At 42.8% G+C, this 12,894-nt stretch overlaps 1 protein-coding gene across 1 annotated transcript; it reads right to left on the bottom strand.

The window, feature by feature from the left end:
* Window positions 1-793: 793 nt before the first annotated feature.
* ifih1 (interferon induced with helicase C domain 1) lies at window positions 794-12,635 on the bottom strand. Its single transcript, XM_053877631.1, has 16 exons — window positions 12,080-12,635; window positions 10,854-11,025; window positions 10,678-10,761; window positions 10,405-10,470; window positions 7,692-7,912; window positions 6,567-6,777; window positions 5,684-5,901; window positions 5,139-5,240; window positions 4,948-5,071; window positions 4,667-4,879; window positions 3,856-4,112; window positions 3,635-3,784; window positions 2,677-2,838; window positions 2,421-2,614; window positions 2,184-2,277; window positions 794-2,046 (listed from the first exon to the last, which is right to left on the bottom strand). The coding sequence occupies exons 1-16, from the start codon at window positions 12,515-12,517 to the stop codon at window positions 1,849-1,851; spliced, it is 2,904 nt and encodes a 967-aa protein (XP_053733606.1). The 5' UTR covers window positions 12,518-12,635; the 3' UTR covers window positions 794-1,848.
* Window positions 12,636-12,894: the final 259 nt, after the last annotated feature.

Raw genomic sequence — 12,894 nt, 5'->3', positions numbered from 1 at the left:
ATTCTTTAGAATAACCTCAGAGGCTCTGAAAAGGTTCAAAACCATGCTAACACCAAAACATTGTAAGCATTAATGGCCACTCTTGTGATGATAAAATATTTCAGTATTTTAGAAGTATATTTAAAAGAAAAACAAAATATATATATATATATAGAGAGAGAGAGAGAGAGAGAGAGAGAATAATTTGCCAATAATCGCTACTGAGAGCCATAGTTGACACAAACCACACAGCAAAATAATTTTCTATTGTTTAATTAATAATAGTGTATCATCTGACTTGGACTTGTGTAAATGAGTCCTCAGGGGATCAAAGACTTGTTTAGAAGACGTTGATGAGAGCAGGCTCGCAAGGACGGAAGGATCCAATCACTGAAGTTCTTCCAGCAACAGCAACGTTTGTCATGGCCCAACAATCTCAGAGGGATGAGCTCACTCTGTAGAATGTAGCTCAAGTTACACCACAAAATAATGTGATGCACACGACGCATTTCCTATTCAGGACTATGCTGAACTTCCTCACTCAAGGATCAAGTCTTAACTTCCTTAAAGTACGTCCTACCAACACTGAGGCTACACCTTACGTCTGCCACATTGTCTCCCGTGTCGTGTTTACAACCTGCCTTCCATTGATGCTCATCACTATGTCACTCATGCTGTTGACTCATGATAAAGAGTGGAAACTCCAGGAAAATAAAAACCTCTTTCTGCATAATAAATAAATGAAATCACATTAAAAATAAAGGAGTCACAGAGAAACTTTGAAATTGTATCTGAAAGTCCTAACACGAAGAAAACAAAAAACACAAACCAAAGATGTTAACTTTTATTGAATTCCCCTGAAAACAGAAGTAGGTGCAACAGTGCCAGATGCAGCAAAGGCAACTTCCCATGAAAGTATTCTTTTTGACTCATTAAACCTAAAATGATCACAACACTCTCTCACAGTAAAAAGGAAGTCCCTCCAGCACTAGGAACACACATAAGAGGAATTAGACACGGCTCTAAAAAATCAGTTTACTCATTTGAAGCCTGAAAGTGCAGATTAATGGCAGCACAAGCACCAACTGGGAACTTTTGTTTGTTTTTTTCGCGGCTCTTTGCGGACTAGTTTGATGAATCGCTGCGCATATTTTCCAGGTTTCTATCTTCGCAAGCATTCACCTGGTGCTGATCACGAGAATCCAAATGAAAGACTCCAAATCAAATCAGTGCTTCACCAGCTGAGAAGGAAGATTTGAGTCACAAACTGGTCTCGCCAGGCGCACGAACAGAAAACAGGTGCTCAGGCCAGAAAAAAAGGCACTTGTCGCAAAAAAAAAGATTTTTTTTAAATATTATTTTTATTATATATTTCTATTATGTTTTTTGGTCATGAAAGACATCTATTCGAATGGGTTTATACAGTATGCAGGCTTTTAGCCAGGGGGGCATCTGGGCGTCTCGTGGACGCCAAAAATTGGACGCCCATGCTATGGACGGCCTGTTTCAAAATCCTCGCTAAAACCCAGTATGCGATTATTCCGTGGCCTAATGGTACTAGGCAATTTAACGGAGCAAATCATATACATTCAAAATACATTTTAAATATCATTGCACAAACACCATATTTAAATGTGGGACATTTAGCCACTTTGAGCAGCTTTTGTCCCCTCAAGAATTTAAGAATGAAAAAAAAAGAGACACTTTTCTCATGCAGTAAAACAAGGGTGCATCTGTGCACGTCCCATGGAATCCACTAGACCACCTCCACCACCTCCACCACCTCGCAGTAACCCAGAATTTGCAGCACAGTGACTTCACGACAACATCGGATGCATTTCCTGAAAACCATCGCCAGAACTGACTTGTTCAATCAGTGTCCGAGTCGTCCGAGTCGTCAGCCATGTGTCTCGCGTGCTCGGCGTAATCAAAAGCTGAGAAGTTGATGGGGAGATGTGACCACTTGGCGCATTTGCTGATGTTCTCCCCGTTGAGTGACACCACAAAGTTCTTGACGTGAAGACACGGGCAGTCGATCCCACGATAGTGCATCATGGAGCCCCAGCGCTGCAGCGAGAAATCAACACAAGCGTAAGCCATGACGCTGTGTTGCTCTGACTCTCTGTCTCTAAATACAGTTCAGGCCAAGTTATCCACACTACACAAAATGGACCGCCATAAACACCATCTAAACACAAGCTTACCTGACCACATTCCTTGCAAGATATGAAGCCGTTCGTTTCGTAATCTAGAAGACGCTCTTGAAGCGAGGTGTTCTCCGTCTGTATGAAGAGCTCACTGCTCAGGAGTGGAGAACAAGATCAGTTTTAATCGATCCGACCGTCATTTAATTCCATTCTACTGCTCCTAAAACAGCTACTTCTGCTACGGCTGTAAGACCAAGTCATGCACTTGAACACAGCACGGGTTGGACATTTCACCTGAACTCGGGCGACACGTTGACTTTGTGCATGTTTTCGATGACCTGGATGTTGTCGCCGCTGCAGATGAATTTGTTGCAGCCTCGACAGATCAACTTCAGATTGGCCGGGTCCTCCTGCTTGATCTTTTTCCGATTGTCTTTGGTCTTCCGCACTTTGGCTTCCATGATGGCCTGGAGCTGAAACTCTGTGATCTGACGGAGAACATGACTTTGACACGGCTCATCGTGGAATGTTGCTAAAAGCAGGGACTCACTCGTTTGTCATAGTCCTCCTGATTGAATGTCCGGATTTTCGCGATGGCCTTGTCCATGATGGACTTACGGTACTCGTTCACACTCTCTTTCTCGACCACTCCGGAGCCTTTGACCCCCACTAGAGTGTAGCTGCTGTCATCTGCTCTTCCTCGACCCTGGGCCTGCAGGAGTGCAACAACAGGTCAAGGCTATGACCTACAGCTGTTGGACAACACAAACAAAAGTGACCCTGGACTCACACCAAACACAGTTCGGACCGGAACTACTGTCTTTTGTGCACATACCATGGGTTAAAAAGATTAATTATTTTTCCAATATTTATGTCTATTTAGATTTTTATATGTATGTAATTCATATCCATTCATACAGACACTACAAAGTGCACTGGAATATTAGCCGCACCTGCAAAGTTTAAGAAGGAAAATAGAGCTTGTTCGACCACAGGTTGCACCAGTCTGTAAGCTGCGGGTGCAGTGGTGCTGTCTGTGCCGCAGAACGGTCAGTGGTGGACCCGGTTTAAAAATGCATGAGGATCACTTCTAAACCAGCTTTGAAAACAGGGTCCAGCATCGAGACTGACTCATGAAAGAAACTCGGCAACGTTCTGAACTTCAATCATGAACTTGTCGTTTTTGTTTAACATTTAAGTGCTCCAAATACGCTGTTTTTGCCTGTGTGTGTCCGAGGTTCACAGCAGGTCTCAGCTGCTGCTTTTTTGTCTATGGTCCTCCAGGAGATCGGCTCTGATGGCAGAGCTATGGACACGCAGGTGAAAACAGCGCATTTCGAGCGTCTTAAGGGAAATAAAACATAACATAAGAAGAAGAAGAAGAGGTGGGGAACATCACATGGTGCTTCTGAGCTCTTAAGACTTACACAAGTTTCGTGACCACTTGTTGTCATAGGACACAATGTCGAACCACTTTTCAGCACGAACACACAAACTCGGAGACTGACCTGAATCATGGCGATCTCGTTGGTCACCAGACCGTAGCGGATGACGAAGTTGCACGCAGCTATGTCCAAGCCTTCCTCTGCGACAGTGGTGGCGATCAGCAAGTTGATTTCTCCCCGGCGGAATTTGTCCAACACGGACTCCTGCTCGGCCTGAGCAGCAGAACGTGGAGGGTTAGTGGAGAGCAGCGCAGCAGGCAGCCGTGGCGCCTGGTGTCACTCACAGAAGTCATGGGCTTCACGATACTCTGGTGTCCTCCTCCGATCAAGAAGGCAGCTTTCACCTTCAGGTCATCAAACTTGGGGTTCTCGTGAACCCAGTGGCAGAGGGCCATGGCGCTGCGGCGGGTCTTGGTGAAAATGATTCCTCGCGCTTCCTTCCTGGTGCTGAACTCCTGCAGGATCCTGGTCCGAAGTTTGGACAGACTGTCGTTTTCATATTCAGGATTCTGAGCCAGCGCGCGAAGCGCCTCCTTGTTATCTGGACCACGTTTACAAGAGAGCACAATATGGGTAAGAAGCACCAGCAACGTTTTCGGAACCAGTAAGACTTGGGAGCATTGTCTGTTTTTAAAATTGTTTTGCAAATATATATATATGAATAAAAACGTACTCTAAAATCTGTGTTACCAAAATAAAATAAAACAATATGCTAATGTTCAAGAAAACAATAAATAATACAATAAAAATATTTTATATTAAAAATAATAAAAAAAATAAATTGCAGATAATAATTGCACTGAGCAATTGAATTAATTTTAGCCACATCATTTTCATTTAACAATATCATAATAATAACAACAATAATAATAAGGGAAAAGGCTGTTCATTTTCTTTGGAAGGTATTAACTGTACGAAATAATAACAAAATAATAGTAACAAAATAAAAATAAATTGACATAAATCAAGATTAAATTCCAGCAATTTCTGGAAAAAAAAAACAAAAAAGAAGAACCATGTGAGCTTAAGACCTTACTAACTGAGGCACTAACTCACTCAAATGCTTTTGACTTCTGACTTCAGTGTGAGTTTTACCTCGGAACAATTTAAAAAGGAATCTCTCTGTGTCGGTGATGTGGATTTCGTGCTCGACATCAGGAGACTTCTTCTTCATCTCCTCCTCGTAGTACTTGTCCAGGAAGTTGAAGGCATCACTGAGGCGGATGGTGTTGCTGAGCTGCACGGCCTCGCAGTACTGATCCAGGTGTTTGGCACAAACCCGCACGCTCAGGTCTCCGTTTTTGGCCGCTGCGATGATGGAAGCAGATGGGAATGAATTTCAGCGGCTCTCGAGGAATAACGGCAGGCGTCCGAACCTTTCCGCTCCTGCTGGACGACCCACTGCTCGTAATTCTGCGAGCCCAGCGCACAGGTAGGATGGAGGTTGGCGTGAGTGTGAATGTGGCTCATCATTTTCTTCATCATGTCCTCGAATGGATTCTAAACACGCACGTTTAGTGGGAAACCAAAACACTGGCAAGGTGTAAATCCTCGCTACTAAACTCACCCGTCGTCTGTCTTCAGCAATGATGATGAGTTTTTCTGGCTGCTTCTTGAACGCTCCGAGGTTCCCTGTCATGATTTTGGAGGCATCCAAGTTCGCACAGATCTAACAGAGAGGACAGACTTTTGGTTAGTCAAACCGTCTTCTGCAGTTCTCCTTCAAAGCTGTGGACCTGACGACACACAATAGGATGGCATTTACTCATAAACATTTCCTAGCTTAGCTCCCTAGTGAGCTGAGCCAAGAGCTGGTATAACTGTGACTATCCACAGGGAGCAGGAACGGACATGATGGAGGGATGTGTGTCTCTTGAAACACACACGTGTGGAGTTCACCTTCACAGCCTGTCAGTAGGGAAGCAGTTTGAAGCGGGAAAGTTGGGGTGGAAAGTAAAAGTCATCCTGGATAAGTATGAGAATGCTTTCTTAGCAGGATTATTATTATTGTATTATTATTATTAGATTCAGAGACAATAGTTTTGAATGTAAAAAGAAAGTTCAATGTGAGGATGCAATATTTGGAAAATGAATGTTAGAAAACTCAGTTACTCGAAGGATGTGCTCCACTGCCTTCTCAATCTTGGAGGCTCCTCCCACCCCAGGTGATGCGGTCAGACCCAGGATCTGGGGCAGCGGGACGATCTTCTTGTCCAGCTTCTTAGAGCGTATGTTCTTGTGCTTCTGCTTCAGATAGCGCATCATGATGTGGTTGTAGACTTCTCCCTTCTGGGTGTGGTGGCACTCGTCGATGATGACCAGAGTCATGTCTGCGGCAACACACAGCCAGACCACATACAGCGTGGTTGTTAGGACAAAATGATTCAGGTTTTGCTTTTTTTATATACTCAGAATCAACACATAAAGACGCACATAAAGGTCTACACACATCTCTGTGTGTCTGTTGGTGTGTGTGATCGAAGCTCTCATGAGAACAGTGGCAGCCTCTCACTGATGGCTTGAACAGACGTGGAGCCTGGAATCCAGGAGGAAAAAAAAAAAGGCAGCAGCACAAGCTCTCAGGCGTTTCAACAAACAGCATATGTTCCACTGAGATGGCTCCTCCACCCTGGACCAGTCGGAGCCGGAAGACTTTGACAAGAGTCTGTCAGGTATCATCCAGGGAGAGGGTCTGAGTCCCGCAAGGGCCTCTTTTAAAAAACCTGATTAGCCAGAAGGCTTTAGGCCGTGACTCGTTGTGACTTCATCTGGAATTTTAGATAAGCATCTATGAGAATATTCTATTTAGGGTTGAATATATTCAAATTGTTGCGTCATCTTCTTCAAGTTTCAAGTGCTTTTTAGTGAAGTTTGGAGTTCATTTCTTGGGTTTAAAATTCTCTCCTGAATTTTGAATTGAATTTTTTGAACTGTTTGTTTGCCTAACATGTTTTTGTCAAATAAACATCAACATATTCATATGCATTTTTTTTACCTCCAAAGTCCAGGCCTTCGTCGTCGCCTGTCTTGGATCTGTCCAGGAAGTTTTCCAGAATCTGAGCCGTGCAAATGATGACGTCGTTTTTCTTCATGATCTCGACGAAAGAGATTTTCAGCTGCGAGTCTCCGCTGACTCGGGCCACTTGGAACGTTTCCTCCAGGAACGGGAGGAACTCGGCAGCGTAATGCTGCTCCACCAGAGGAACCTGCAGCCAAGAAGGAGAGAACATCTCGCAAACTGTGGAAGCCAAGTCACTTTCATAAACAACATCCGTCTTTCTCGTGAATAGAATTGTTCTAGGATTACACTCTTCTGCGCCACAGAGTCAAAGGGTTTAACAACCTAAGACATAAACAGAGAAAATATTCAAATGAAACATGAGACTGAGTTTGACCAGTAAACAAAGTAAGCTACAAGTAAAAATGAGATATGATGATAACAATATGTGAGCATACTGAATCAAAACATCAAGACAAAAATTGAGGTAATAATAATAATAATAATGGACTGTTAAGTTGAAATAATGTGACTGTAACTTAAACAAACCAAAAATAATGTCACATTTGGGTCAAAACATTGGACTAATATGGAAACAAAATGACAACTGTGTCAAATGAAAAATACTAAGGTATGAGATATAAGAAATAATTCTGACATAATCAGATAAAAAATGGCAAAACTATGAATTAAAACATATATAAAATAATGAAATAAAATGTAAAAAACTGTAAAAATGTATTAAAAAGTGACATGAGTTTAAATCCTCAGGGGAGAAGAGATTTCATTTCTTTGTTCTGAGTGAGTCTCTCCTCCAGGTGAGCTGTGATTTATAGCCTCCGGACTGAAGACATCCCAGACTCGTGTATAATTTGCTCCGGAGAACAAAGTAACGCGTGTCTGCGCTGTCAGTTGCCGACTCAGCTTTGGCTGGAAACTCTTTAATTCGAAACAGAGGAAAAAGGGTTGTTCCACTTGGAAGCCGGTGGGTTCACGGCTCAGCAGTCGAGCGGGGGAATATCTGAACTTTCTGGCATGTCATTTGTGGTGAGCCGGGTCACATGTGAAAACTGGCGGATTGCTGTGTTGCATGAAAGTCTAAAGTGGGTCAGAGTCCCGTACCTTGTTGACCAGGACCACCACTTTCCCTGGTCGTCCCTCAGCCCGTCTCTGCTCCAGATGTTTTTTAGCGATATACACTGCAACTCTGGTTTTACCGCTTCCTGTCGGGAGGCAGATGATAATGTTCTCCCCCTCCAGGGCAGGTCTGGCCACCTCCATCTGATAATCCCGCAGAACGATATCGGACCTTTCCATCTCCTCATCTGTGGCTCCTGACTCATCTGAAAAGCAGAGAAGGTGCCAGTCAGCAACCACTGTTCCAGAGAAAAAGTGAAAGTCCAACAACTGACTGACTCAAAGAACATGAGGTGATAGTTTGGCTTTTATTGCCACGTTTAAGACAAGAATAACAACATGGATGTCTGGGACTCTCCGTTCCTGTTGAGCAACTTGACTCACAAAGATTTGGATATGTTGTATTTGGCAAATCTATCAGCTGCCTGTCACTGTCACTCATTCAGATGAAGGGGACTGAATGAGTCCATGAACTAACTCAAATGTGTGGGACTCAGTAAGTCCACAAAAATCCTTAAAGACTATGAAATGAGTCCATGAATAAAAGCATTCGAGTTTATGAACGATCACCAGGACTCACTCTGTGACTCAAAGAGTCCATGAATAAAACCTTGAAGACAACAAGCTGTCTTTTGGCTCAGATGTGTGGGACTCAAACACTGCTTCCAGACTGTGAACAATCACTGAGACTCATTCAGCGCATTATTCAAACAGATTTCCAGTCTATGAATGAGCACAGAGACTCAGTTAGACGTGCGGAACATGAGTCTAATAATAAAACATTCAAGATGATCCACTATCACAAGGACTCACTATGTCTCAAGGAGTCCATGAATCCACCCTGCAACCAGTTGCTGATGTGTGGGACTCAATGAGTTGATGAACCAGCACAGTGACTCACTTGGACATGCTTTTTTGCCAATTCCATGGGTTAAACTGCCAGTCTGGAAAAGTGAGTCCCTCAGATTCACTTTGATGTTTGGCAACTATAGAGTCAATAACTTTGTCAATAAGTTGTTTTTAGCAGATGAGACTCACTTCTGTTTGGGAATTGTATTGGTAGGACTCAGACCTGAGCAGGCCACTCACTTGTTGATACTCAGTGAGTCAACAAGTCCTGCTTCCCATCAAGTAACAGTGAAGTCCAACACAAGTTTTCCCAGTGAATCAGTGGACATTACGAAGCTGGGAGTCATGAGAGAGCTGTTCACCCCACAAACTCAACAGTTTGTCTTTCAAAGACACATGCAAGAGCAAAGGTCGCATGGCCAGTTGAAGGTGTGCGGAGACGTACTCAGTTAACAGCTGGATCAACAACGTTTTTAACCGTAACACCCTCTTTCCTTCTTAAGATCTGGGAATGATTATCAGTCACCTGGAACGTCATCTCATTTTGGTCATGTCTGTGGTCACGGAGCCACTGGGGTCTACTTCAGCTTTGCATCCAAGGGATTATTTACATGAGCATCAGGCTGCTGACCAAGTCCTGCAGAGTCAAGTGTGACGCCCTACAGAGATGTTTTCTTTGTCTCCTGAGCAGGAGTTCCAGCTTGCTGGGAGGTATCAATGAATCTGAACATGGTAATAAACTTTGCCTCTCAGTTCCCAAGCAAGACAAGAGAAAACTCACTGGCTATTAAAGCCAGCTTTGCTCATCGGAATTACTCTTCTTACTTTTAATGATCAACAGAAAGTAAGAATAACACTAAAAAGTCCTCTAAAATGAAGACGGGCCCCGCGGGTGTGAGGGACGGTTCCACTAAGCTGCAGCCAGACTCAAACTTTACATTTCCCAGTCAACACAGCGTCAGCATGTGGTTTCCATTTGGTGCGTCGGCCACCCTCTGTTTTCTTTAACCCTGTGTGGCTCATCATCTCATGGACGTTTCTCTTTCTTGTCATGAAGGCGGCGCTGAGATATATGAAGAAATCCAGCTCTGCCCTAAATACCACGGCATGTGCTTGGACTTGGTGCGGTCAACCGAGGGAGAGGATAAATTATGGAGTGGAGCATGTGAGAGAGTCACATTCAGAGGTGCTGGTAGAAGAGAACTATAATATCCTGCATGTAGCTAAGATGATAGTTCATAATGTTGTTGCACACGTTATTTATATAATCTTTTTTTGTCTCTTCACTTTGTCAAGAAAACAATGATATGAGATCTTTTTTTCCATTCAAGACATAAAAAAAAGTTCTGCATCTCATGCATTTTACCACACTTTTCTGTAAACTGCACCTTTCCCATATTTAATACTGTAACTACGTCGAAGTAAATATTTTGATTTTACTTCATTATGCTATTGGTTTTGAGGCAAAATTTACCTAATTGACTTGTAACATTTTAAATTTTACCTAACCATTACTTGAGTACTGTAATTCATGCGTAAAGTACCTCTTTTTCTCTCTGTGTTTTGTTGTTTGTCTTTATTTATATTATTACATTTAAGTGTGTAAATTTAGTGTGTAAATTAACACATTTTTTTATTTCAATTATTTTGTTATATAATTACACAGGAGTATGTTGTAAAAACGAAATATGAAACAACTTTAAAACTGACTTTCCTGACAAATACATCATCGGTGTTATGAAGAGTTAAAGCGCCCTCTGCTGTCCAGAAGTGGTAATGCGCTTGCTAATGTTTTAATATCATCATGTATGCACAACAGCATTCTTCTCGAGGACTGGAGTCAGCTGACCTGGATTCACAGCCTCCAGTTCGTCAGGCAATGTTTCGACATCACCGTTTTCAGCAGCATACAAGTCTGAAATGGTTAAAAAAAAGATACACTTTAAATATTCGTTGCATTCAACTCTCCAGACAAAACATTTTCTCATTGTATAGCTTTCACTTCCAGTTGATGGCTTTTTCAACTGACACTCATTCACAATGTAGGAACGTTGAGAAGGATTTTAACATCTTGACTTGGCGCTAAGGCTCAAACATCCGATGAATGGAAAAATAAAGTGACCTATCTCCTCGACTTCCTCAACAATGATGTCTTCTTCTGGAGCACTTGATGGCTCGGCAGCGGCTGCACTTCCACTGTTACCATCTGCGAGACAAAAATCTGCTCTTATGGTCTCCATCCAACATGAAAACGTCGATTTAAAAGGTTTTTTTACATCAATAAAGACGGTCATTTACCCGCCGTGGGTGAGTTTGGTGACTCTCCTGTCAACTGCAACAGCAGCTGAGTGTGTTCCGTGTCTTTCAAAACCTTTAAGAACGTTGAGAACCATCCATACGGACGCCTCACGATCCTCTTCAGCAGCTCCCTGGCTCCTCTTCGGTTTCCCCTTTGAGTTTCTGCCTCCACCTGCAGCATACAAACAATAGCAGTGAGGAGGATCGTGACTGCCATCAGGTGGCAGGGAGCCGAATAAGTCGCCTTCAAAAATACCACTACTCACATATATGACAAACTCACATGGCATTCTGTTTTATTTTGTATTTATTTATTTAACATGAATGAAAGCAGTTGTGCTTCTCAGTCAGATTAACCACATTGTTCTGGTTTTCATTGGAGTCAACGGCTTTCAGGCAATTCAGTGGTGATAATTTTTATCTCTACAAAATAGAGTTTTTGTCTTGAGCCATAGGGTCATTCAATAAACATTTAGAGAACATACAGTTGAGGCCATGTATGTATTTCTGTGCATGGAAACCTCTTAGGGCTATATGTGATAAAAACGTACGAATTCATTTGATCTAATAATACCAATAATGTGCTGGTAAGTTTGGAAACAGTAGAAGGAAGCAAGACACATTTTTTTAAATATTAAAATAGCCTATTTAGAAGCTGCGAAGTGTGATGGAGGATTAAAAGTTGGCATTTTTAATAGTCATTTGAATTGAAATATACCGCTTAGGTGAGCTGTTTAATTCCTGTACTTTCTGACAGGAAGAAGGACACGGTAACTTCTGAGTTTGAAACTAGGAATTTCTGAAAAAATAAACATTGCGCTTTCGTTTTCCTTTCTGACAGTGCGCATGCGCGTTAGACTCCACCGACGTCAGTCTCCTGCGCCGCTCAGGAGTGAAATGCAAACTTTTACTACTTTTTCATTTTCGAATTTATCAATTCAGCTTGAATTTTGGTCACTATTTGTAGTGGCATCTTATAAAATTAAAACAATAAAATTCTCATGTGTTTCATTGTATTACTGTCACTGAATAAGCAGCCGCGAAGAAGCAAATAATTCATTTCAGTAAAAACTGCAGCTTTATTCTGAAATGAAAAATCATTTATGTTAGTGCTTAGCACCGAGTTGGGGGCTGAATTTCAACTGTATGGGGTTTGAAACGCCATTGAAAATGACGTGACCAGACTGTGCCTCGACACAAACAAGTGAGTTCTGAAAAGTACTTACGACTTGTTTGTCCTCGTCTGTCAGCAGTTTCTCGGCGTAGCAGCGCAAAGACACCTCGTTCGTCTTCATGTCCACCAGACTCGGGTAGAGAATCTCCACCAGGCGGACGAAGGAGTCGTTGGCGGCCTCCTCCTCGGGTTTGGGCAGGTTCAGCTGAATGTAGTCCGCCGCCAGTTCACAGCCGGAGTTGACCAAAGCGTCGGCAAAAGCCGTGAACCAGCCGTTTTCATGGGGCCTTTTGATGACCTCGTCCAGCAGCATATTCACAGCCACCGGGTTCCCTTCGTTCCGGGAGACGTTCCTGATGCGCTCCTTCTTCTCCCGACCGATGAAGTGGATGTGATCCAGGACCTGGTCCACCACGATGTGCTGCCGCAGCCTCCACCTGAAGGAGTCGATCACGATCTCCCACCGCTCGTCGTTGTCGATGGTCTCCATGTCTGTGTGACTGTCTGTCTGTCTGTCTGACTGACCCGAGGCTGCCGCGACGCGCTCACTTTATACGGGGAAACAGATGAGTCACGTCGCGGCAGAATGGAAACGAGTTTACTTTCGTTTCTCGGGAAATGCGGTCACGCTTCTGGCCAGTAGAGGCCAGCACTTCACAAGTTCAAAAGCCAAAACTGCCGAGAATCGAAAACAAAAAGGGAAGCAAAAGAATAGAATGAAAAAGGAAAGAAAAACAGAAAATCGCGCGTGTATATAAACAGGAAATATCAATCATACAAAAAACAAGTAAATACTTAAAAAAAAGGTCATATTTATAGTATTTAATTTTTTTTTGAGAAACTAACTGGACCTGAGCTGCCAATTAT

Source organism: Synchiropus splendidus, chromosome 10 (genome assembly GCF_027744825.2).
Source record: "Synchiropus splendidus isolate RoL2022-P1 chromosome 10, RoL_Sspl_1.0, whole genome shotgun sequence".
Lineage (NCBI taxonomy): Eukaryota > Metazoa > Chordata > Actinopteri > Syngnathiformes > Callionymidae > Synchiropus > Synchiropus splendidus.
This window is presented reverse-complemented; position numbering and strand designations above follow the sequence as displayed.

What these genes read in the sequence shown, in the direction of transcription:
- ifih1 (XM_053877631.1), bottom strand. Translation starts at nt 12,517, where the DNA reads ATGGAGACCATCGACAACGACGAGCGGTGGGAGATCGTGATCGACTCC. An exon ending in ACTGGAGGCTGTGAATCCAG is followed by an intron (nt 7,913 to 10,404) that starts GTCAGCTGACTC and finishes TCTGCTTTTCAG; the next exon opens with ATGAGTCAGGAGCCACAGAT. An exon ending in TCGTGAAGCCCATGACTTCT is followed by an intron (nt 3,785 to 3,855) that starts GTGAGTGACACC and finishes TCTGCTGCTCAG; the next exon opens with GCCGAGCAGGAGTCCGTGTT.